This window comes from Vicugna pacos, chromosome 12, assembly GCF_048564905.1.
Source record: "Vicugna pacos chromosome 12, VicPac4, whole genome shotgun sequence".
NCBI lineage: Eukaryota > Metazoa > Chordata > Mammalia > Artiodactyla > Camelidae > Vicugna > Vicugna pacos.
In genome coordinates, this window is record NC_132998.1 from 26,224,197 (window position 1) to 26,250,164 (window position 25,968).

The window sequence follows — 25,968 nt, forward strand, 5'->3', positions numbered from 1 at the left end:
ACTGGGAATACTTGGGAAGAGGCACAAGTCGCTCTTAACTGAATCTATTTACAGTTAAGAATTTTCTGGATTTTCACACCAACTCATACTTTAACATTCTCTAGCATTTCTGACATCAATGTACCAGTCCCACCCGGAACTAACACATAGCTATGTCATTTGACAATCAGTTGGATCACAAGTATATACAGTTTTATTTCCCTCTGGTTGGCCAGACTCAGAGAGCTCAGCCCTGAATTAGGGGAGGTGCCTGCCTGACAAGTCATTGCTCAAACTTGGGAAAACCCAACCTTCCTGACAATTCCTCTCCTCTCTCCACATTTCTGCCCCTTTCTCTCTCTCCCTCCCTCTTTCTCCCTATTTCCTGAGGGCCTACTACATGCCAGGCAGTATTTTTAATGTTGGGCTTACATCAATGAACAAAACAAATATTTCTACTCTCTGTGAGAATATACTGTAGTAGGGAGAAATAGACTATTTAAAATAATGAGTAAACTATAGAATGTGACCTCAAGGAATGGGGAAGGCAGTGATTGCTAATGGTTATCAGGTTTCTTGTTGGGGTGATGAAAATGTTCTAAAATTGATTGTGGTTATGGTTGCATAATTTGGCCAATATACTAAAAGCCATTGGATGGTACATTTTAAGTAGGTGAACTGTATATGAATTACATCTCAGTGGAGATGTTATTAAAAATTAGAGAGTATGTCATAGGATAACTTCTGGGGAGAAAGGTAAAGCAGTGAAGTAGGAGAAGGGTCCTCAGGGTGTTCTAATTTTAAATAGGGTAGGCAGGGAAAGCTTCGTTAAGAGGTAACATTTGGGTGAGACTTGAAGTCAATGAGGGAACAAGCTATGTGGATAGCTGGGGAAGAGAGTGGTTCAGGAAGTGGGAACAGTGAGTGCAAAGGCCCTGAGGTATGTCTGCTACATTCAAGGAATACCAGGGGCCAGTGTGACTGGAGTTCAGTGGGCTTTGGGAGAGAGTGGAAGAAGATGTCTGAGGGACACAGGTCAGGGAGCCTGGACACAGTTGTGAAGACTTTGGCTTTTCCTGCAGATCAGCTGGGGAGTCAGTGGAGGATTCTGAACAAAGGAGAGATGTGATTCGACATATGCTTTCAGTGGATCCCATTGTGGAAATCAACAGTGTTAACAGCATTTACAGTGTGCCAGGCACTGTGGGGGCCCCTTTATGGGCATTAGCTTGCTGAATTACTGCCACTGCACCCTAAGTGAAGTATTATTACTTTCTCTATGTTATAGAAAAAGGAATCTGAGGCTTAGAAAAGGGTAGGAACTTGACCTACATCAGAGAAGAGCCTGACTCCAGAGCCCTCGCTTTCCCCATGGCCATCAGCACTGATTTGTGTACACAGAAGGTGCTCAATAAAAGCAGTCACCTGGCTGGTGACAGAGCACTGTCCTGCAGGCAGCTGGCCACTTGGGCATAGAAAGGGCAGGAGAGCCAGCGTTCACTTACTCAGTTCTGCAATGCTGCCCACACGAGTGGCCAACAAGGATTGCTCGATGGTCCTCAGCTCAGACTGGCTGAACATGGGCAGCTCTCCTGGCTTGCTGGTCCGCTGCGGGTCTCTGTGAAGGTTCAGGCTGTCTGGCAAGCAGAGCACTCCTGCAGTCAGCGGGGAGAGAGAATGAGAGGAAAACAGATTGTTATATTTCAGCTAACCAAAGGAGGGGCACAAAACCTTGCCCAGCCTCAAACCACATCAGAGTTGGTACCACAAAGCCAAAATACGAACCAAGACTTCGAATCCTCTTAGAAATAATGTCCAGTTCTTTTAAAAGGTCTCCTCTATGTCCTGACCTGCTGATTTTAACAAACACACTAGCATTCACCTTTATGCAGACATTTCCAAAGGAGACAAAAAATCATTTCCTCAGACCTGCCAGAGATTCTGTCCACTGACACCTCTTGAGAACCTAGTGGTCACTGTCCCATTCTCCCTCCGAGAGGCAGCTGCTGCCCCTGGGCGCCCTGCAGGAAGTCTCTGCTGGCAACCTCCTGAGGGAATGATTTACCTGCCCAGCAAACTTAACTCTGGGTGGTTGGGCTGTTATCTGTTAGAGAAGGCTCTGGCTTTCTCCATAGAGCTATGTCAGGAGGTAGAGTCCCATGGATTTTTGTAACCTGTATGATGGGAAATTCCTGGAATCCAGCTATTTTCATTGTTTCCTTTCCATTCCATGAACATTTAGTGAGAACCTGAGACCTTATTTGGCCGATTATTCAGAAATATTCACTGTTCCCTTCATCTCCCCTACCTCCATAGGCTAGACTTGCTCCCTTGCTCCTTGACTTTGGACTTAATGAACTTTGGCCAAAGGTATGTTAAGAGACATGATGGAACCAAAGGCCTAAGAACCACTTGTGCAGAAGAACTTGCTCTTTTGTGTTTTTACCATCATCATAGAAAAACATGCCCTGGCTAGCTTGCTGGTCTAAGAAGGGTGAGAAAAACATGGAACAGATCCAGTACAAACCTGCAGCTTAGAGCTGCCCCACAAAAGCAAATGCTAATTTAATATACCATTGAGACACTGGGGTTGTTTGTTACTCAGCATTCTTATGGCAATAACTAACAAGTGTTAATCTTATGGCAATAACTTAGCAAGTGTCAATCACTGAGGAGACAATGAACAAAGCAGGCAGGTGTTGTGCTGTGTTAGGGGCTGAGGATACAATGATGGACAGAATTCACATACTTCCTTTCCTTGGTAGGGTCACAGTCTAAGCAAAGGAGACAGACTGTTACACACATAACTACAAAGCCACATGATACATGTTCCATGGTAGGAGAAGATGAGCCAGAAGTTCCTGGCTCTTCACTGATGTAGATCATCTATAAAGGATGTCTTAGCCAAGACCTGAACAAAGAGTAGTTGTTAATAAGTTGGAAGCACATATTGAGTGCCTACTGTATTCCTACCCCTGCTAGGCATTTTGGAGATGCAAAAGAAAACACATTCAAGTAGTGTATAAACTCACTGAAGAGACAAGACTGCCAATGACACAATAAATTGGGAACAATAAAACAGTATCGAGGCTTTCCGCTGCCTCGGAGTAGCGGCCGCCATGGCTAGTCAGTTGCAGGGCATGCAGCAGCTGCTCCAGGCCGAGAAGCGGGCCGCCGAGAAGGTGTCGGAGGCCCGCAAGCGAAAGAACTGGAGGCTGAAGCAGGCCAAAGAAGCCCAGGCTGAAATTGAACAGTACCGCCTGCAGAGGGAGAAGGAGTTCAAGGCCAAGGAGGCTGCGGCTCTGGGATCCCACGGCAGCTGCAGCACTGAGGTGGAGAAGGACACCCAGGAGAAGATGACCATCCTTCAGACCTACTTCCGGCAGAACAGGGATGAAGTCTTGGATAAACTCTTGGCCTTTGTCTGCGACATCCGGCCCGAAATCCACGAAAACTACCGCATAAATGGATAGGGGAGGAAGGAAGACGTGCCCGTTCCATGGCTGGCATTTTAGATGCCTTCATGGAATGGGAAGCTTTAGCAGGGCTTGAGTTATAGTCTTGTGAAAAGGCATTAAATTATTTCTGTATATTACGTAGTAGGTTCCTTCACTTTTTGCAGAATAGCAGATCTAGCTTCTTCATACAAACTTAGAGCTTATCCAAAGATTTTTATCTTTTTACCTCATATTTCTTAGCAATTTAATGCATATATGTTGTTTTCTTATGCCTTTTCGCTCAAGCAGCATATATATCAATACTGAATTTTTCTTTCTTAGATATAGTTAAACTTTTTTTTTTTCTTAAGAAAGAAAGGGATTAAAATTTTTTTTTCCCTAAAGCTTTCTTGAAGGTCAGGGGCTTTATCTATGAAAAAGTAGTAAATAGTTACTTGTAATCTACATGAATCAGCAGCCAGCCTTAAAATAGTCCTTTCTGGCTAAGGGTTAGAACAATGAATACTAGTATAATTGTTCGGGCTGCTTTCAGTGTCTCTTAATCAAAATTACTAGATGATAGAATTCAAGAACTTGTCACGTGTTATTACTTGGTGTACTGATACTCATTTAAAAGTAAAGACTGTCATACACTTAAAAAAAAAAACAGTATCGATATACAGGGGCTGAATTATTTAAGCCAACTGTCAGGGTGTGGGGACAGACAGAAGGCAAATGTCAGTAGTTCAAGCCCACTCCTCATTCTGCTTGAATCTCAAAAGCTCAGCAAACAAAGGCTCTGCCTTTGAAGATGGGCAGGTATGAGATGCCACCCGTCACACACCCCTTCTAGCCTCTGCTGCCTAATTAATGGCTCCAGCGGTACTGAGCCGGTCACTTGTTCCTGGATGTTTCACTTTCTCACCTAACAGGCTGACACAATGGAGAAGGCAACCATAGCAGATGTTTTTTTTATGAACAATGAATCATGGATGAACATTGCAAATGACCATGAGATTTTAACGTTTCTATAATCAGGAAACTGGCCAAGTAAGTTTCTGAGATTGTTCTCTAACCATTGTTTTTCAAATATTTTGGACTCAGAATAAGAATGTATTTCACATCATTCCCAGTACACACACACACACACACGCACACACACACACACACGCCCCACCACCACCACTATATAGACTTTAAAAGTTTTCCATGAAAAATATTTTCACGGAAAATAATACTGACCCTTACTATGTACAAGGCACTTTCAATTTTTTCTCCTTTTCACTTCTTTTCTAGCTTACCAATAGAAAATGCTGCCTGAAGCACCAAAAGTGATTTCAGGGCCCACTAGTGGGTCATAACTGGCAGTTTGAAAAACACTGTGAACTGGGCCAGTTCACAACTTGGCATTAATGGGGCAATACACATTCACCATTCACTGGGCACTACTCAGTGCTATGTTGAGCTCCACACGAGATGTAGAGATGACCGAGAGGCGATCCTTGCACTTCAGGAACCCTCAGCTTTTCAGGAAAGACCAGACCTTCTCAGAAATGCTGGTCATCCGAGGCCACCCTCCTGCCTGTCCCTCTCCCTCAACAGCTGAGTCACCCTCATCACCTCAGGCAGTGAGTCATCCTTGCTTCCTCCAGTTTGTGCACCTGCCCAGACATCTAGTCAGAAGCCAAGTTCAACTCGTCGTTGCTATGGCAACCAATGTTGGGCCAAGCCCTCAACTCATGCCCTAGATGTTCCTGATAAAATTCAAACATTTACTACCCTTAATGGCAATCACCACAGAGGACACCAGATGACCATGACCCAGTGTGATAATTGGCCCAAGGTTCAGGGGATGAAACCCTCCACTACGGGGGGGAGTGGTGGTCGGGGGCTTCACAGTAAAGGAGGTCTGGGAGCAACTTCTGAATATCGGGGAGGATAAAGTTCTCTAATTAGCAGTACAAATGGACCTGACATGTACTTACAGGACTGCTTTCTTGGAATCTGCACTATATGCAGCAAGTTCTTATCCCAGACCTGCATCTGAAACATTGCTTCACATGTTGGTTGAGGCACAAGCAAACAGGTCTTGGAGTCTGGAACCCAGAGCTTCAGTCCTGGCTTTTCCATTTCCCATTTGTTTAACCTTGGGCAGGTCAGACAGCTTCTCTCGACCTCAGTTTCCTCTTCTGTGAAATGAGGGTGTTAAGAATGGCTTTGTCTCCCTCAAGGTGTTGCTGAGGGTAGGGGATGAAATGAGACAAAGTGTACTGAAGTATTTTGCATGTGCTGAGCACTAGTAGGTGTTCAACATATGTTAACTGAGATGAAGATCAGTTAATGTGTCTAAGCCCAGCTTTGGACTTGTTTATCATAAGAATAAATAATTTCCCTTGAAATTATTCCTCCTTCTTTTAGAGGGTTCTGAAATTTAAATGTGAAAATATAATTATTCAAAGAAGCCTTGAAAGCTAGATTACTGGGATTTGGGAAATCTATAATTGATCTATTATGCAAAGATTATATGCCAGGGTTTTCCTTTTTTCTTTTTCTTTGAGGACTCTATATGGGGTATACATATAAAGTAGAGGGTTTTTTTGTATAAAAATCAACTAAGTCGTTAAGTAAGTCTCAGCATCATATTTTAGTGCCAGTTGCAGGCCTGAGTTTTGGTTTATGCATCAATTTCCACTATCAGAGTCAAGGACAGCCACAGTCTTGTAATTAAGACTCAAGTTTAAAGACAGGGGAAACTAAGATTCAAATATGACTTTGACTGCAACTAAGGGAATAATTTCCTTGAAAAGCAGACGATTGTAGGACCCTGTCCACATTGTTGAAGGGGTCATGGTCTTCTTGAAATTCTATTACTTTGGGCTGAGTGTTACATTTGTCTGAGGGGAAATCCATTCTCAAAGGGGTTGGCAAGTCCTAAAAGGTAATGAACCAATGCCTTTGAATGTCCACATTTACAGCCATAACCAATACAGGCCTGACTGGCCATAGGTGGGACAGAGAGGCCAGGCATGACTGTAGGCTCTTAATGGAGCTATGCTCCAATCCTGCGCCCATCCCCTGGGCAACCTGGACAAACCACTTCCCAGATCCCCAGGCAGCCTCTGTGTCTGCAAAGAGATGTTAAAATATCCACTTTATTGTTTTATTGTGGTGATTAAACAAGCTAAATACTTAAGGCCACTGGCCTACAGTAAGCACTTACTAAATGGCCTGTTCCCCAAAATGTGCAGTTTTGTTTATTTAATGTCTGGATTCATATAGTCTTGCAGATCATCTTTCCAAAGTCTGTGCGACTGGAGACAGACAACTTTTTGGTTAGGTCATTTAGAACAGAAAATGTGAAAACTGTTCCTCTGGGTGGGCCCTGGGGCCAACCATATCGAGCATTCTGTCTTCCATGGGAGTAATCAGGGCAATTCGGTCTCCCTGAATACCCACCTTCCTATGTTCATAGGACAGCCCCTTGGCAAATATATCATCTCCCTCCTCTCAGCTTTTCTCTGTATCTCCATTCTATCACTGGACCTGGATGCTGTTTCCCACCAAGAGAAAACCAAAGAAGACAGCACTCATCCCTTCTCCCTTTGGTGTTGATGGTAATGGCAGAGGAGGAGGCTACATACGTCTTGGCACCCTGGACCCAGGCTTTGGTTCTGCCTTGTCTGTCTCTGGCTGTGAGAAGAGAACAGACTCCTAAGTCCTGCTTGCCAAGCTAGGCCTTGTTTTCTGCTAAGTTATCCCCAGAATTTAAAGTGGAGGGCCCTGGCACCAGTCCCAGCTTAAGAACTGGGAAGGAAGCAGCTGGGGTGCAGCAGATCAGCCCTCGAACTGGCACCAGACAGACCTGGCCGGTTTCAGATTCCTACCTTGCCGTCTCCCAGCTGTGTGGCCTGGGACTTGTGACTTGGCTCCTCTGAGCCTCTGTTCCTGTCTCTGTAAAATATTTGATGCTATCTACCTCCTAGCGTGGCTGGGAGACCATAATGGGATAATCTATATGGACAACCTGGCACAGAAAAGAGAGTCAATAAATGTTTGCTAATAATCCAAGTGAAGTTCTTCGAAGCTAAAGATTTAGGAATTCAATAACAAGGTGCCAGAAGGCTTTCTTTTACTGTTCAATTTATTAAGAAACAAGATAGGAAATGATCAGATTTTTAAAAATGTTTGCACCATCGGCTTGGAAACTCCATTTTATTTTAAGAGACTTGGCAGCGGGAAGCAAATTCAGGACTGCCTTGGTGAGCCCATTTGTCTGTGGGAGCCATGCCATTTTCCAATTAGATAAATCCAGACCATGGTTCATTTTTTCCCCTATAATGAATTATGTTCAAAGGGAAAGTTCTTAGGAAGTCTGAAGCTAAACCACCAAAAGAAATAAGAGGTAGACACAAAGATGGAGAATTTTCAGAAATGGATTCAATAATATGCCCACTGGAAGAGGCTGAATTACACAGGAGGAATGAGCATGACAACCTTAAAAGAAGACGAAGAAACCATGGAGCACAGTGGGTGAGCCAGAGTTGGCCTGGGAGTGTCAGGGCAGCTTCCCAGGGGAGCTTAGTGCTGGAGCTGGGATCTGGGGAAGCAGACACCTTACAGCAGAGTTGAAAGAATGTGGACTCGGGAGCCTGAAGGAATGCTTGGGTTGAATTGCACCTGTACTTTGTCACAGCAGTGTCACCTAGGGATGCTATTTAGCCTCCCTGGATCTCCGTTTCCTTCTGAATAATATGGGGAGGGTCACAGTGTAATCCTCATAAGGCCACTGGAAGATTAAATGAATTAATACATGTAAATCTTGGCCCCTATAAATAGCTCAATAGATGTGATGATGATGATGATTAGAGAAGGACATTCCAAGGAAGAGCAAAGACCCAAAGACATGGGCTCTGCATATGAGTGACTGGAACCGAGGGTACAAGATGGGATAGAGGGTGCAGAAGGTGGGAGAAGGAGCTGGACCAGGAGGCAGGGGTGGACCATGGAGGGCATTGGGCCAAAAAAATTCTGGCCTTAAAATCTAAACCTTTACTTTCCAGCCATGTTTCTCTCTCTCCCCTTTCATAGCTGAAAGCCTAGAAAGAGTGGTCTACACTCACTATGTCCATTTCTTCCTCTCCCTCATTATCGCTGTACTTGTTCTCTCCATTTTTGATGGGTGCCCAGCAAGTTCATGTTCATCCTTCAAGGCCCAGCTCAAATGCCACTTTTGAGATTCCAAGGCTCAAAGAAGTTTCTATTCTTAGGAAGCTCCCAGTCCAGAGAGGAAGATTCTGAGACAATAGGAAAAGTATACCCACTGTGCCTGCTGGGTGTTGAGGCAGAAAGGTAGGGACAAAGTAGGGTGGGGTCACCAAGGAAGAAATTGCCCAAGATGACCACACAGGTGGTCCTCTCCATAAAAGCCGGATGCAGCCAGCTTTCCCCTGAAGTCAGCTCAGGAGTGAAGGAAGCTAATAATTAAAGTCTGGGTAAGGGAGTGTCCACCTTGAGAGCAAGGCACAGAGGCAGCCATGCTGTTAGTAAGTCATTGTACGTGGTACATGGCACAGAGACAGTGGGGCATTGGTATGGCTCTAACACTGACAGTGTAAGTAAGAAAATCTGCAGGAAAACAAAGGGAAAGATACTCTGTTCATTCATTCATTCATTCAGTGAGTATTAGCCGAGTGCCCACTAGGTGCTAGGTGTAGTTCTAGGTACTGAGGATCCAGTAGCAAAAAACTGGAAATCCTTGCCATCTTGGTATGTGTATTCCAAATACATAATGAGAATATGTAACCAGTTGAGTAGTAAATGCCATGGAGAAAAATAGAGCAGGAAAGGAGGATCGGGAGTGCTGGGTTGGGCAGCGGGGTCACATGGAGAAGGGGACATTCAAAGAGAGACTTGCAGGACATGAGCATGTGAGCCAGGCTGGTATCTCGGGGGAGAAGCAGGTCAGCAGAGGGAGTGGTAAGGACAAAGGCCTGAGGGCTAGGCTTGGCTTGTTGGAAGAAGAAACAGAGAAACTGGGGGAAAGTAGTAGGCAATGAGGCCAGAGAAGTGGTGAGCACAAACTTGGGGGAGTCTCGTGGGCAACTCTGGACTTTAGCTTTTACTCTGAGTGAGATGGGAGCCACTGGAGGGTTTGGAATAGAGGAGGGATGTGATCTGGCCTTTTTTGGAGGGGGTCACTCCAGCTGGTGGATGAAGAACAGACTGTAGGGAGTAGCCTGGGCAGAGCCAGAGTGGTTATGGTGGAGATGGTACAAAAGTGATTCTCAGTACAAAGAGAAGGAAAAGTCGATGGAGTTGCTACTTGGGTGTAAGGGGCAAGAAGAAGAGAGGGGACAAGAACAGCTCCAAGGTTTTTGACCAATACAATTGAAAGGATGGATTTACCATTTAAGGAAATGGGGAACACTGTAGGAGGGTCAGGTTTGGGGAAAAGATAAGAAGTTCAGTTCTGGTCACGTTCTACTTCAATCAGCCCTTGGACACCCACGTGAAGATGCTGAGCAGGCTTCCCTGCTTTCTCCCCATCTCCCATGATGCAAAGCTGCATCATGTAAGCCCTGTCATGGTTTGTGCTTTTCCCTCACTCTTTCTTCTTCCCTGTGACTAGCGAGCACGGTTAAATATCCATACAAAAATTTTGGTTACCTCCTTTGCCCTCCCTCCTCTCCCAGGGGTCTGTCTTTATTGCATTATCCTTTCTACTCCCTGTAGGCTCCTGAGCCATCCATCTCACAGGGGCTTAAGAGGAGAGAGAGACTCATTTCCCCAATTTTCTCATCTCTGTGGTGAAGTGCACCTGGGGCCCTGCAGGGCTTGTGAGTATCTGCTTTGGTCCTTGACTCCTGCTAAGAGGTATTTTATGTTGGGCCAACTGACATCCTTCAAAGCCCAACATTTCTGGGCTCTCAGATATCTACCTGAGATCCTTCAGCCTCATCTCACAATAGCTCAGGCTGGTTTGTTTCAGACCACCTTATTATAAACCTCACCGCCCTTCAGGAACTCTAAACCTCTTACCTCACCTACAACCAGAGACTTGTGTTCAAGCCGAGCAGGCACCTTGTTACCCTACCTTATAAAACACACCAATAACTGGCCCTTGGCACTCACACAGGCACCTCATGTCTGTGTGGCCTGCTGTTGTCTATGACAGCATACCCTAATAAACCCCTTTCTATTCCCATACTTTATCTCTGGTAAATTCTTTTACCAGCCCTTACATCACCATGTCACCAACTGGCTGCTGCACTGTGCCCACAACATTTTAGACCTCCACTCCAGCCAGGTCTTGGGTAGCTGTGGAAATGTGAGAGGTTGGTCAGATTTTGGAGATCATCTGGCTCCCAGGACCATGGACTGTGGCCATTTAGAAGTTCTCTTAAAGCATCTATTTCCTTGTCCCCTCGCACAGCAGTGACACTTGTGGGTACAGTGTCAAGTGGTGGTGATAAAATTCAGCCCTGGGTGCGATGGGTGTGTGTGTTAGACTGTTTTGACTTAAAAACTAGTCTTTGACATTTCAATTAACACATGGCAACAAGTCAGAGTGAAATAATGAGACGTAGCTTTCTGGACAGTGGAGAATACTGCTCTTCATCAAGGTGGCCATGTATTTCCACTTGAACACTTAGAATTCAAATGCATTCATCAGTCTGTCCACTCAACACTCATTTATCCATTCATCCATCCAAACTTCTGCTTTTATAATGGCTCATCCTTTAATTAATTAAAGAGTAATTAATTAATCAAACAACTTTTGAGCATCTATTATGTGTTATATATTATGCTGAGCAGTGGAGATACAGCAGGAAACAAAACAAAGTAGTTGCCCTCATGGAGCTTAACCCCCATTCATCTATCTACTTATCCATCCACTAACTTTCTTCCTTTTCTCCCTTCCTCCTTCCCTCCCTCCCTCCCTCCCTTCTTTCCTTCCTTCCTCAGTCCCTTCCTGTACTCCTCCATCCATCCATCCATCCATCTATCCCATATAATGTAACAGACTGGGACTCTAATGAAAAGTAAGAGATAGACTCTGTCCTTAAGAAATCCGTAATCTAGTGGCACATGTACACATGCTCATGAGTGTCCCAGGTGCTGTAAGAGAAGCTTGTACATGCTACACTGAGGGCACAAACAGAAATGGAATATTTCACATGAGTGGTGTGTCAGGAAAAGTTTTATAGATGAACTGTCCTAGGACAAGTACTGAAAAATGAGCCCATGTTCACTAGGTGAATTGGATGCGGTTGGGGGTAGGGAAGAAAAGAGAATGGGAAAGGGCAAACCAGAGGGAGCAGCAAAAGCCAAGCAAGGGATGGAGGCAGGAAAATTCGTGGTGCATTGTAATAAGTTCTTTTTATACATTACTGGATTTGATTTGCTAGTATTTTGTCCAGGATTTCTGCATCTATGTTGACAAGAGACATTCATCTGTAGTTTTCTTTTCTTGTAATATTTTTGTCTAGTTTCGGTATTAGGGTAATGCTAGACTCAGAATGAGTTAGGAAGTACTCCCTCTGCTTTTATCTTCTGAAAGAGGTTGTAGAAAATTGGCATAATTTTTTCTTTAAATGTTTGGTAGAATTCACTATCTGGGCCTAATGCTTTCTATTTTGGAAGGTTATTAATTATTGATTCAATTTCTTTAATAAGCCTATTCAGATTGTCTAATTTTTCTTGTAAGTCTTGCTAGATTGGGTCTCTCAAGGAATTGGTACATTTCACCTACATCACCAAATTTGTGAGCATAGAGTTGTTCATTCTATTTCTTTATTATTCCTTTAATGTGCTTGGGATCTATAGTGATGTCCCCTCTTTCATTTCTGATATTAATAATTTCTCTTTTTTTTACTTAGCTAGGCTCATCAATTTTATCAATCTTTTCAAAGAACCAGCTTGTGGTTTCGTTGATTTTCTCTATTTCCTGTTTTTAATTTCATTGATTTCTGCTCTAATTATTATTTCTTTTCTTTTGCTTACTTTTGCTTTAATTTGTTCTTTTTTAAATTTCCTAATGCACTTATAATCTTGATTTTACATCTTTCTTCTTTTTAAATACATGCTTTTACTGCTATAAATTTTGAGCACTGCTTTTGCTGCATCCCACAAATTTTTATGTTGTGTTTTCACTTAGTTCAAAATATTTTTAAAAATTCTCTTGAGATATTTTTTTTCTTTGACCCAAGTGTTATTGAGGAGTGTGTTGTTTAGCCTCCACGAATTTGGAATTTTCCACCTATCTTTCTATTGATTTCTAGTTTAATTCCACTGTGATCTGAGAATAGTCTATTCTTTTAAAGTTGTTAAGGTGTGTTTCATGTCCCAGAATGTGGTCTATCTTGGTGAATGTTCCATGTGAGCTTGAGAAGAATATGTGTTCTCTGTTGTTAGATGAGGTAGGCTATAGTCCATTATAACCAGTTGATTAGGACTTGTACTATGTCCTTACTGATTTTCTACCTACTGGATCTGTCCATTTCAGACAGAAGGGTGTTAAAGTCTCCAACAATCAGAGTGGACCTATCTATTTCTCCTTGTAGTTCTATCAGTTTTTGCCTTTCTTTTTACAAGGTATGTTGAGGTTATTTTGAGCTATGTCTTTCCCAGATTAATTTTAATTCTGAGCCATTAAGTATCTGAATATGGTTTGACTAGTAAAGGTGATCATACTAGGAAAAGGAGGAAGGAAATGATGGGCAATAGGAGTGGAAAGGAGGTACATATCCATTTAAGAGAACTTCTGAACTAATTATTTGAATGTGTAGTATGTGCCCTGAAACAAATTCACCTGTACCCTTACCTGTTGCCAGCTCTAATTCTACCGTGTCTCACTGAGACTTGCTTAATAAACACAAGCTGAATTAATGAATGAGTCCTGGGTAGAGTTCTTGATGGAAAAGAAAGATTAGTAAGAAAGGTGCTAATGTATCATTAACACCCCACTGAGTATCTCTCCCTGTAAGAGATAAAAAAGGGGGCTGAAAAATGGATTCCACATCAGCTGTCAACAATTTTATGCCAAGGACAAATATTCACAGATTTCTTATCCCCAGGATGTCTAGAAACATTTCCAGGTAATTGTTAAGGGTACCTTCTACAGTGGAAGCCTGTGTACTTGGCAGGTTTCCAGCTAGAATCTCTTTCCAACAGAACTTCTGCAGAGCAAGAGCATGAAGATCATTTATATTCGTAACAAAGGCCCCCAAGGCCTGTAAGATCCTGAATCACCCAAGAAAGATTAAATCATGTTCAACCAAGCTTTAGTGTTAAGTATATTTAATTGTATTCTGAGTCTTCAAAGACTGATTATCTTTAATTAAATAGCCTTGTGACTATAGACTTATCACTTATTTGATATGATATAGTGAGGATAAGATCTTTAATAAGTTGAAATACCCTATGGCTGACCACACAGAATGAGAGGGGTTTTTGTGTGTGTGTGTGTGTGTGTGTGTGTGTATGTGTGTGTGTGTCTACAGGCATGAAGGAGACTAGGCCAATATTTTGAGAGCTGGCTAAAATGCTTCTGTTAACATAGTGTAGATATTAATGGCACATGGAAGCATAAATCTGCCATCTGCAGCAACGCATGTGTATGGTGATATAAATAACTAATAGGGCTTTTACAACTCATCGAAAATACAAAGATTACTAAATTGGCTTTTAAAAACATTAGAATCCCATTAGGTCAAAATTCAGCAGCTGATTACAAAGCAAAATAAACTTCAAGAGGACTCTAAATTCTCATTTGTTGCCGCTGTTAAAGGTACTGCACTTTTGACAAGGCCATGGGCCCCTGGGGAAGGTGAGCACATGGTCTTTGTTGGCCAAGAAGGGGGCCTATCCAGCTATACATCTGGATAAGGATGCTTCTGGGGAGATGCTTCCTCCCAGCACCATTCTGGCAGTTTTATCATGAAATATGTGATGTAGCCCAGATATAAAGTCTTTCAACTTTTAAAATTATGGCCCACTCCCACCAAGACGTCTTTTTGGTTATTTTCTTCCCTCCCCAACCCCAGCGCCACTATATTCACTGTATCTTTCACTTTTTGTGTTCTAATGCTTTGATATCTGGGTCTGCCCCTCCCTGGGCTAGACGGTTCCTAGACACAGCAAACAACATGCCAGTGAATGTGCTTTCCCAATGCAAACCAACCAACCCAGAGCCCATACCCACAATCACCTCCGTAATCAGGCTCTTATGCTCCAGGCCACCATCTGCTCTAATCATCCCCCGGCCAGGTACCTGACAGCCAGGGACAGCCCCCACACTCTGGCGCCCACTGAAACGAGCCAAACCTAAACCTGCTTACCCTGCCTCCCCAGTTTCTTTGCTCAGAAACCACCATAAAGGGTCTTGTCCATGTTTCTCCCTCTCACTCTGTCTCCTGACCCTCCCCCGTGCTTCCCCACCTGGGATGCTGGGCCCCCTCCTCTCCTCTTGGGAACTGAGAGTAACAGACTGTCTTTTCAATGGCAATTGTCTTCCAATCTGCTGGCCTCACTGTACCTCAGATTTTCATCATATACGATATTGTAAAATACCCCACCCTATGGAATTTTAATAGCATAGACACACTGTGTATCTGTTTCTGTACTAGGCTCCTTTAGAGGGTCACAAACCATTGCAATTCCTAAGGGGTTTTTTGCCTCCCAAGAACTAATTTTCACCTCCCTGGCTCTATATTGCCCTCCTGGAAAATCCACAGTGGACCAAACTAAGATGTACATGAGAACAACTTGGAGAGTTTTAAAAGGTAATGATACCCGGTCTCCATTCCAGACCAATGAAATCAGCATGTCTGAGGGCAGGGCCCAGGTACTGGTGTTTTCTCAGCATTCTCCGGGATGATTCTCATGGGCATCCAAGCTGAGAACCTCTGAATTTACCCAGATCACAGTGGCTGCCCCACCGCCAGGCCTGGCCCCCACACACCACATTTACTCTTATAGATAAGAAGAACCATGGGAAAAAACCACAATGACGCAGGGCTCTGTGGCAGTTCCAAACTTCTGAGAGCTCTATCCTGTCTAGGGGCAGGAATTTGGTATTTATGTGTAGATATGTGCTGGACAATAGTTATAATCATCTGTAGTAGGCTGAATGGTGGTCCTCAAAAGATATGTCTGTGTCCTCACCCTGGGACACCTTTTATTTGTGAAGAGGTTCTTGCAAATGTCACTTAGGATCCCAAGAGGAGATCATCCTGGATTTAGGTTGGGCCCTAAATCCCATGACCTGCGTCCTCATAAGACAAAGGCAGATGCTATTTGAGACACAGAGAGACATAGGGGAGGAGGCCATGTGAGGATGGAGACAGACTGAAGTGATGTGTCTATAAGCCAGGGGAGACCAAGATAGCCAACTGCTGCTGGAAGCTGGGAGAGAGGCATAGCACAGATTCACCCTCAGAGCTTCCAGTCCTAATTCACCCTGCCAACACTTTTTTGGATTTCTGGTCTTGAGAAATTTTTCTCAGAGTTGTTTTAAACCACTCAGTTTGTGGAAATTTGTTACGGCAGTGTTAGGACTAACTGATCTCTCTGTGATTTTAAATGCCTCATACTGCCTGAAACAGTCTTGATCCCATGACCACCTTCTCCACTTCAACAACCTTCAGTGGCTCCCTACTGCCCAGAAGATAAAATTGAAACTTCTTAACCAGGCCTGTAGACACCTCTGTGAGCTTTACCTAACCCAGCTGTCCAGCCAAATTGCAGACCACCTCCAAAGTGACAGAGGGGCTCACTTTCCTTGATATGACTCCCCACCTCCATGCCTCCCCTCTCACGGCTCCTCTCACCCAGAACGCCTTCCCTCAGCTTTCTACAGGGAGTGATTGCCACCCATCTTCAAGGCATGGCTTAAATGCCACTTCCTTCAGCAGCTGCCCCAGAGATCCCCAAATGGCCGGGACTCCCTCCTCTTCCCACAGTAGGGTGAACTATGGAACTTCCACATCCGTTCAGTGTTGTGGTGAGATAATGATACTGAGAAAAAACAATAGTTAAGATTTTATATGGCACTTGCTACGTTCTAGGCAAGTGTTTCACATGTATTAACGATTTTAATCCTTACAATGCCTCTCTGCAGTTGGTATTATTACTATTGTATTTACTATTGTTTACAGATGACAAAACTGAGGTGTCTGTGGGCACATACATACACTCTTTTCCCCTCTGTGTGTGTGTGTATATATATATTTATATATACACACACACACACACAGGCACTCGTATATGTACACATACACATATATACACACACATTCAGTTGTCCATCTTTCCACTTATTGTGTGTGCATGTGATTGAGTGTTTTCTCGTACAAAGATATGTGCCACAGAGAAAAATGACACAGCTTCTGCCCAGGAGGAGCTTCCTGACAGATGTGAATACCCATTTTGAAAATCTGTGTTCTTTGCAGATACTAACTAGTATATATAAAATAGATAAACAACAAGTTTCTTCTGTATCGCACAGGGAACTACATCCAATATCTTGTAGTAACCTACAATGAAAAAGAATATGAAAACAAATATATCTATGTATATGTATGACTGAAACATTATGCTGTACACCAGAAATTGACACATTGTAAACTGACTATACTTTAAATTTTTTAAAATGACATTTAAAAAAAAAGAAAATTTGTGTTCTGTTATTTGGAAGTGTGAGTCATGAAAGATCTTGAAAGCTGGGAAGCCTCTGACACCACTAAATCCAGCTCCCCTCAGTCAGCACAAACATTTCCTGAGTGTCTACTATGTGTCAGGCCCTGGGCATGATATGGTGAAGCCACAGTCACTCATGACGAGACCTTAAGTCACACTAAACTCTTTATTTTAGAGATGAGAAAACAAAGGTTTAACCAGAGGTTAAGTAACTCTCCCAAGGTCACACTAACTTGGTTTAATCCCATTTCTGGATAATGAAAAGCCACTTCCAGTTCCAGAGATGAATTACCAATTTTGAAAGAATTAGCAAAAAAAAAAAATCCTATATAGATAATACCATGTGGTATTTCTTGGTTTATTTATTTATTTATTTTTGTAATGGAGGTACTAGGGATTGAAAATCAGGACCTCGCCCATGCTAGGCACAAACTCTACCACTAAGCTATACCCTCCCCCTACTAATCAAGTCATTTTAAGATGAGCAGACGCTCCTGGATTGTCTGGGTGGGCCACAAAGTTCCTTTAAATGAAGAAGAGGGAGACAGAAGAGTCAGTATCCACATGAAGCAGTGTGAAAGAGACTGGACCGGTCATAGCTGGTCTTGAAGATGGAAGGGGGCCGTGAGCCAAGGAATGTGAGCAGCTTCTAGAAGCTGGAAAAGGTGAGGAAAGGGGCTTTCCTCTAGAGCCTCTGGAAAGAAATATAGCCCTGCTGACATCTTAATTTTGGCTCATTGAGACTCATTTTGGACTCTGACCTCCAGAACTGTTGGAGAATAAACTTCTATTGTTTTAGGCCCCTCAGCTTGTGGTAATTTGTTACAGCAAACATAGGAAACTAATGTTCCCTATAATTAGACTGAGCCTTGCAAAACTCCTCAGGGTGCTGGGGGCCTGACAGAGTCATTCTGAAATGAACGTCACCCATCCTTCCTCAAGTCCAGACATCTAATTTCACTTTAAAACTTACTACTATCTCTTCTCAGTCTGGACACCTTCTCAGCCTTTGCCTTCCCCCCCGGGGAAATTTCAGCGTTTAATGAAGAAATAGAGATGACCAAAGAATGCCATTTTTCATAACTTTCTTCCTCAGTTCTTCCAGATACTTTTCTCTCTGCTTTAAGATCATTGCCTCTGGCACTTTATTTTCAGAAATGCTCTTGGCATTCATTCTTTGCAGCCCATTGAAGAGGTGGCCTTGAGGGCCAGTGTTGCTCTCTCCGTGGCCCCCAGCCTCCCAGCATTTTTCAATTTCTGTTTGGAGACTGTCTTTTGCTTTGGGGATGTGCTTAACACTCAAGGTCCTCCTGATGCAGAGGGGAGGGAGAGGGGCTTACAGAGTAGGGCCAGGCTCTGTGTTCTGGCATGAGAAAGGGGAATCAGTTCTGCCCACTAGGGTCAGAGAATTGAGGTGGGAATGAGCCACTTCCAGGAGAAGAAAGGATGCATCCACCACGTCCAGGGAGGGAGATGGGTGACAAATGGCTCCTCTGGGGACTCAGAGAATAAGAGCATCGATTTTTCTGACACTGAAAAGCTGTTCCTCCTGGGAATGTGAATGATTATGAGAAATGGCTCATCACCCAGCATTCAACAGAATATTCACTGAACCTTCTTAGTGCCAGGTTTTGTATCAGGAGGATAGATGATGAAGATGATGGTGATGGTGATGATAATGATGATGATGGTGATGATAATGCTGATGGTGATGGTGATGATGGTTATGATAGCAGCTAACTCACTATGTGCCAGGCACTGTTCTAAATATTTCTCATACACTCATATATTTTATATCTTCAGGTGGTAGGCATGAAATATTTGCCGAATTAGTGAATAGAGACTTACTTGGTCCTTACCACTCCAATCTCACAACTAGGGGTAGGAGGTGGTAGACTAGAATGTAGGGAAGATGGAAGAGGAGAAATAGAAACAATAATTGTGTTAGAAAAAGAGTAGTGGTTAGGTATATGGTCTCCAGAAACACCTGCCCAGGCTTAAATCCAGCTCTGTTTCCTATTAACTCTCCAGCCAAATTAACAAACCTTTATGTGCCTCAGTTTCTTTATTCATAAAGTGGGGGTGATCGGATTAGCATTTACTTCACGGGGTTATTCTACACATATCCATACCTGAACAGCATCTGGTACACAGCAGATGATCAAACCTGTGTTTCTTGTTATTGTAAGATGCTCAGCAGAATTTATCTATGCCACTCGAAGGCATATTTGGTTGCTTCGGTTTCCTAATTTGGCTTCTTCCCCAGACCAGTTCTAGCAACTAATTAGGAGTCTTTGCCGCCTCCATTCTTGCTGCCATTCTGGACAATAACATCCTCGCTTCTGATTAAACCTGATTTTCTGTTTTGCATCTTTATCTTTCCCCAGCCAAGGAAGACTTCAACAAACAGATGACACCTGAGCTGAGTCTTTAGGAACATGTATTTTTACAAAGAGAGGGAGTTCATCAAAAAGGAGGAAGTAGCTGGTTTGGCTAGAGGGAGAAAGCAAGGGAGGGAGGTGCACTCCTGGAGAAATGCTGGGCAGCAGGCTCTACCTGGGGACAAGGCAGGAGCCCAGATGGCAGGAGGCAGAACTACAGGATGAAAAACCTTGACCATCACATTAGCATTTTACAGGTTGGATGGGAGCCATTAAAATTTCTGAAAGCTTCATAAGCCTACAATTGTTATGCACATCCTAGGGGGTAGTGTTTCCCCTAGTGGGGGCATTAGTACCAACACAAATTGTAGTTGTAGTAATGATGGCATTAATAGTCATAGCAGTGATAACAGTAGTAGGGGTAGTATCATTGTGGGAACTGAAACATCATCATCATCATCTTTCTTACAGTTACTTTTATTTAGTACTTACTATGCGCCACTCTAAATACTTAGGGTCTTATTTAATCCTCACAGTAACTCTAAGAGGTAGCTATATTTATTATCCTCATGTTACAGATGAGAAAATAGAGGCAGGATAGAGTTTTGTGACCTGGGTAAAGCTGCACTGAAACCCAGAGACCCAAGACCTGGATGCTTGCAGAAGACTATATTAGGCAGAGTGAGGAGCGGACCTGGCTGACCCAGTGGGAAATGGACATCCAGAACTGATACCATAAGAGACAGTACCAGCTGAAGACAAGAAGGGATCCCCCAAAGTCCAGGGAGCTCTCATGGACGGGAGCCCATAAGAGGTGATTATGGGGTCCTAGCTGAGCCTTGGATGTGGTAATTGAAGGGGGCAGCCAGGAGCCCCCTTTGCAGAACTTCTGCCAGCAGTGGCTTGCCTGCTTGGCCATCACCCCCAGGGTATGGGGGTTGGGCTGGGTCTTTGAGTTCCTTTGCTGCCTGCTTAGAGTCTGTTCTATCTGCAGAGCCCAGAACAGAGGAACACCAGAGTGTGGCTGAGTCAGTATAACTGGGTCTGGCTTCGCCCCACCCCCTTCCCTGCTGGATGCTGGCCAAGTGGTCCAGCAGGAGGCAATGGCTGAGGCTAAATGTCATTACTCCAACTGCAGTTTAGCTCTGCTGCCTGTAAAACATGTCACCTCCCCATTTGACTCCTGCTTCCCAGTCACCAAGGGAGAGGGGGTGGGGTTCTGAGGACAGCAGGAGCTGCAGACAGTCTCAGTTCACAATGCCCTTGAGAGGGGATCCTTAGGCAGTTAGGGGTCCTGGCCGCCCCCTGCCTTCCCCTGATTCCTAAGAAGTGACAGTCAGCCTGCTCCTTATCTCTGCATTTCCCTGATTCTGTTAGTGACAGCTCCCTGGTGTCCCCAAGGTCCTCTGGCAGGAGACAAAGTTTAAAAGGCCTATTTTGCAGACTCCAGGGGGACTGTGATACCATCTTTCTGTGTCTTGATTAAGAATGATCCTCAGGGCCCTGCTGGAGGAGAGGACGTGTGCTGCTGACAGCTGGATACAGGAAAGGGAGTAGCGCTGCACTGCCAAGGCCCTTGAGGGAAAGGGAGCTGCCTGGGGACAGCTGCTCAGGCCCGAAGGAGGTGTGCAGGGGAAAGAAAGACCTTTGGGGAATAATCTGGTGTTCTAGAGCAGCGGCGAGAGGCCTGGGCTTTGAAAGTCTGCAGGAGAAGAATGATAAAGAGAGTGAGAGGCAGACTGACTTAATACACACGATGACCTCTTGCTTCCGGCCCCTGCAAAAGCCAAGCCTTCTAGCTGTGGCCACTTGGCTCCCTGGCCACATGTGGCCTGGACCAGGAGAAGCCCCAGCTGGCTGAGGGGCTCCCTCTGCTTTCTGGTCAGTTCCTTACCCCTGACTTTCCCAGACCCCTCACCGATGACTCAGCTCAATACCCTGTGGGCTCATCCTGACTTTTCTGTCCCAGCCCACCTTATTGTGAGGGTGTAGGCCTTGGCAGGACTCATTTTGTGGGCTGGGAATCCCAGGCTGTAGAGTGAAATCCTGGGAACCTTGTAGTGCTCCTCAGATCTCCTTCACTTCCCCCAGAAACCCAGGATTCCATGTTCATGTGGGTCCCAGGCTGTCTGCGTGCTTGGAGCTGAACGGAGCTGGGTTCATACATCTCCTCTTTTCTTACTATGTGGCTTTGGGCAAGTCACTGACCCCTCTGAGCCTCAATTCCTATGTGTGGATAATATCTCTTTGCAGGCTTGCTGTGAGGTCTAAGGAGGTAATATACCATTTCAGTTTGCTAGGGCTGTCATAACAAAGGACCACAAACTCAGTGGCTTAAACAACAGACATTTAGTGTCTCACAGTTCTAGAGGCTGGACATCTGAGATCAAAGTGTTGGCAGGGTTGGTTCCTTCCAAGGGCTGTGACAGACAATCTGTTCCAGGCCTCTCCCTGACATTCTGGTGGTTTGCTGGCCATCTTTGGCATCACTCAGCATGAAGAAGCATCACCCTGATCTGTGCTTTCATCCTCATATGGCATTCTGTGTCTAAATTTCCGTTTTTAATAAGATATCAGTCATACTGGATTAGGGGCCCATCCTACACCAGTATGACCTCATCTTAACTTATTACATCTGCAATGAACTCATTTCCAAATAAAGTCATATTCTGGAGCACTGGGGGTTGGGATTTTTCAGGGTACAAAATTCAAACCATAACACATACATAAGGATATTAAGCATAGGATGGACTCTTAAGAAATGCCAGACCCTTTTCCTTCCTCATGAAACAGAAGCAGCCTCAGAGAGAAGGTTCTAGCACTCTGGGGTTGCTTGGTGGATGGACGCAGGCTCTGCTCGCTGCCCCCTGCAAGTGCCATCAGAGGTCTACCTTCACGGTTCAGCACAACTTTCCCATCGGGGCTTCCTGCCCCAGAGAGCGCCGCCATGTCCTACACCAAAGCTGTCTTCTGCGTGATGGCTCCCACCACCTGTGACAGTGTTAGAGGAAGGCTAAGGATTGACAGGGAAAGGCCAACCCACTCTTCATCTTTCTTGCCCATTCTTCCCAGCAGAGACCCTGAGTTGGGAGGCCCCGAGAGCTACCTCAGTCCTCAGGTGACTCCTCTGAGCTAGAACTTAGCCTTTTCTATTATGAAAGAGAATTCTCTCTGTGGCTTGGCCCCCAGGAAGCTTAGCTCATCTTCCCAGCCCTGGGGGTGATTGTGCTTCCCATTTGTCTAATGTTATTCTGATCCTAACAGCAGCACCATGAAAATAATATCTATTAAACACAGTCACCATGTTTAGCACAGAGTTCCTTCCAGGCCTTCGGGTGCACCGTCATCTCGCAAAAGGCCAGCGGCTGCCCAAGGGCACAAAGCTAATAAATAAGCAGACAAGTCAGCACAGGTTATTTCCTGCAGCTGTCCCCAAATGTGCTGGCTTGAACTGTGACACTGTTTCCTTTGGTTATGTTGAGTGTCGTTGGTCGGCCTCCTCTAGAAAAATCCAGGGAAGTTCCCAGGGGGAGGTGTATGTACCGATGAGGTAGTGGGGAAGAAAAGAGGACAGCGGGGAGGCAGGGCAGTCTGGGGACCTGGGGCAGAAGTTGGGGGGTGGTACAGGCTTGGACAATGGTGCCTGTGCCACTGGCATTATGAGGGTGTTGGGGTGTGGCATGGAAGGGTCCAGCTTTGGATCTGGGAAAAGCCAAGTGCACATCCTTTCTCTGCCTTCCTGAGGGGCACCTTGGGCAAGGCACTTCCGTGACTGATCTTCAGCTTCCCCATCTGAAGATGGAGAGAGAGAGAGAGCACAGACTGCACTGGGATGTGGTGAAGTCCCTGGGTTGGCAGCATCACCCCCATTTTTCAGGGGAGAAAATGGTCAATAAATTATTGGGATGTTTCAGACAGTGGAGGTGAAAATGAAGCATAATAGGAAAGGGGCAAGGTCGGGGGAGGCTTCTTTCTACCCTCAAAAATCTAAATTCTCATCCAAGGGCTTCAGAAACATAAGTTCATAAAGTCTCTCCCATTTTATAATCTTCTACCCAAAGCCGTTAGATTCCATGACTCAACCCAGTTCTTAAATGGAATGATTTATCACTGTTAACTACTGTGCTCTGTGGGGGAAGTACTGAGTTCCATTCAATTGGCAGTGCTGGTTTCTTAGCTCAAGGTCTGTACAGAGGGAATGCCTCACTGGTGTTTGCTGAATGAATTAATAGATGCACAGTAAAAGAAAGAATGAATGCATTTAAAAGGAAACTGCACATTTCTGGTAGCATGTTCTCTCCCACTTATTAATGTTGTGAGCTGACCTGAATAACAGAGCATGAAGACAAAGCATATGGACCTGCTCTCATCAAGAGGACAATCAAAATGCTAAGGCAGGTAGCTAAGGAACTTCATTCACTTGAATGATGAAAGAAAAAAGCATGAGCCAGTCTTGGAGGCAGGCAGATTCCCCGGCCACAGAGGCCCACCTATTTAGATGTACAGTTATGATTATATGACAATGACACCTGTAAAGCTGTGGTCCCAACTGGCTTTGGAGTCAGGCAGATCTGATTTCTCATCCTGACTCTGACTCTTATAAGCTGCGTGGTCTTGTCTAGTGACTCAGCCTCTCTGAGCCTCTTTCCTTAACTACACAAGGGGCTACCAATAGCTCAGGTGGCTATGAAGACTGAATTAAGGGATGAAATTACTCCAAAGCTCCTAGCACCATCTGGAAACACTGCATGTGGAAACACATGCATAACAGCTCCCTTTCTCCCCTGATCCTCGTCACAGGTCGAGAATCAAACTGCTTCGCCCAACTATGCCTCAGTTTCTCTCTCTGTGAAGTGGACTCAATGATAGCTGCCCAGCCACTCTCATGAGACTTGTAATGAGATGAAGAAGATGAAAGTGCTTGGTAAATGTAAATGCACCACAGAGGGGTTACTTTTATTTTGTGGTTAACTTCTACGGGCATTTGTTCTAATTTGATTCCTAAGAGTTGTTGGAGAGAGCTTCTTGGTGGATATCCACATCCCTCCCTCCTCAGCACTACTATTTCTGATCCTGTCGCCCAAGATGTCCAGAGGCAGTACTCTGCCACCATATGTGCCAATTCCCCCAGTCTGGATGGAATAATATTCTTATCAAAGTGGATAGACGGTGCCCTCTCCAACCCATTGCATGGGTTATTTCCAGTCTCAGTGATGATGGTCGGGCTGTCACTCAGGACAGGGCTGTCACCATCTTCCACTTGTCTGTGATATGGCCCCTTTCAGGGGCCCTAGGTGGCCTTGGGAACTGGAAATATGCACATCCACAGTGCAAACCCACAGTCTTCTTATGCAGCCTTGTTTTCAGGCAATAAACCTGGGAAAGTGGAAGACAGCTAAATTCACTCGAATTTGGGGGTTACTCTCCTGGTCATGACAGGGCACCTGGAGCAAGGTGTAATTAAATAGTCCGTGAATAACAACAAAAACAACAAGAAAAGACACAAATGAACTTATTTACAAAACAGAAACAGACTCATAGACATAGTAAATAAACTTACAGTTGCCAGGGGGAATGAGAGTGGGAAGAGATAAACTGGGAGTTCGAGATTTGCAGATACTATCTAGTATATATAAAATAGATTAAAAACAAGTTTCTTCTGTATAGTGCAGGGGCCTATATTCAATATCATTTAATAACCTTCAATGAAAAGGAATATAAAAACAAATACATGTATGTATATATATGACTGAAACATTATGTCATACATCAGAAATTGACACAACATTGTAAACTGACTGTACTTCAATTTAAAAAAACCAAAGTTGATGAACAGAGATCCACCTATGAGTGGCTCTCACTTTTGCAATGGGCCTCTTATTCCCTAAGTATTGTCTATAAACATAGCTTTTCTCAAATATGATTTTAAATGCCTCAGGGCATCTCCCTAGAGGACAGAGCCTTGCAACCTGCAACACATCTTAAAAAAATTTTTTTTAAGATGCAATGCCCTGCTTATTTGAACTATTCCATTCATTGGGGACACTCAGGTTGCTTCCACTCGGAAGCTATTACAACTGAGGTTCATGGATATCAACACACACAGTCCTGCGAGGTCTATGTTGTTCTGAGTGTGATTCCCCAGAAGTTGAAGCACCAGGTCAGAGAAAGAACCATTTTTTTAAATGGCCTCTGACATGTGTTGCCAAACTAGTTGTTTAAAGGTTGTGCCCCAAGTAACGTCCACAAGTGCCAATTTCACCACACCTTCACCAGCATTAAGTGTTAACAGGACCGTCAGAATCGTAGCCAAATAATATGTCGTGAATGGAAATATCACAGAGAGCTTGAGATGTCTTTTTCTTTCTTCTTGGAAATCACAGTCATCTTTGATTCTTCTTTCCTTCTTATACTAAACTTTCAATCATTTACCAGATCTTATGGTGTCTTCTTTCTTAAATTCTTTTGGTATT

The 25,968-nt window shown here is 44.2% G+C and overlaps 1 protein-coding gene and 1 pseudogene across 3 annotated transcripts in view; one reads left to right on the forward strand and one right to left on the reverse strand.

Annotated features, from left to right (window-relative positions):
- Positions 1 to 25,968, reverse strand: part of ABTB3 (ankyrin repeat and BTB domain containing 3) — a 320,336-nt gene that overhangs the window by 114,289 nt on the left and 180,079 nt on the right. For all 3 annotated transcript variants that reach the window (XM_072973060.1, XM_072973059.1, XM_072973058.1), the window contains one exon: positions 1,485 to 1,634. In XM_072973060.1, coding sequence (XP_072829161.1) covers positions 1,485 to 1,560 — 76 coding nt within the window. In that variant the 5' untranslated portion in view covers positions 1,561 to 1,634. The remainder of the gene's footprint in view (positions 1 to 1,484; positions 1,635 to 25,968) is intronic.
- Positions 3,075 to 3,574, forward strand: LOC102541066 (V-type proton ATPase subunit G 1 pseudogene; annotated as a pseudogene).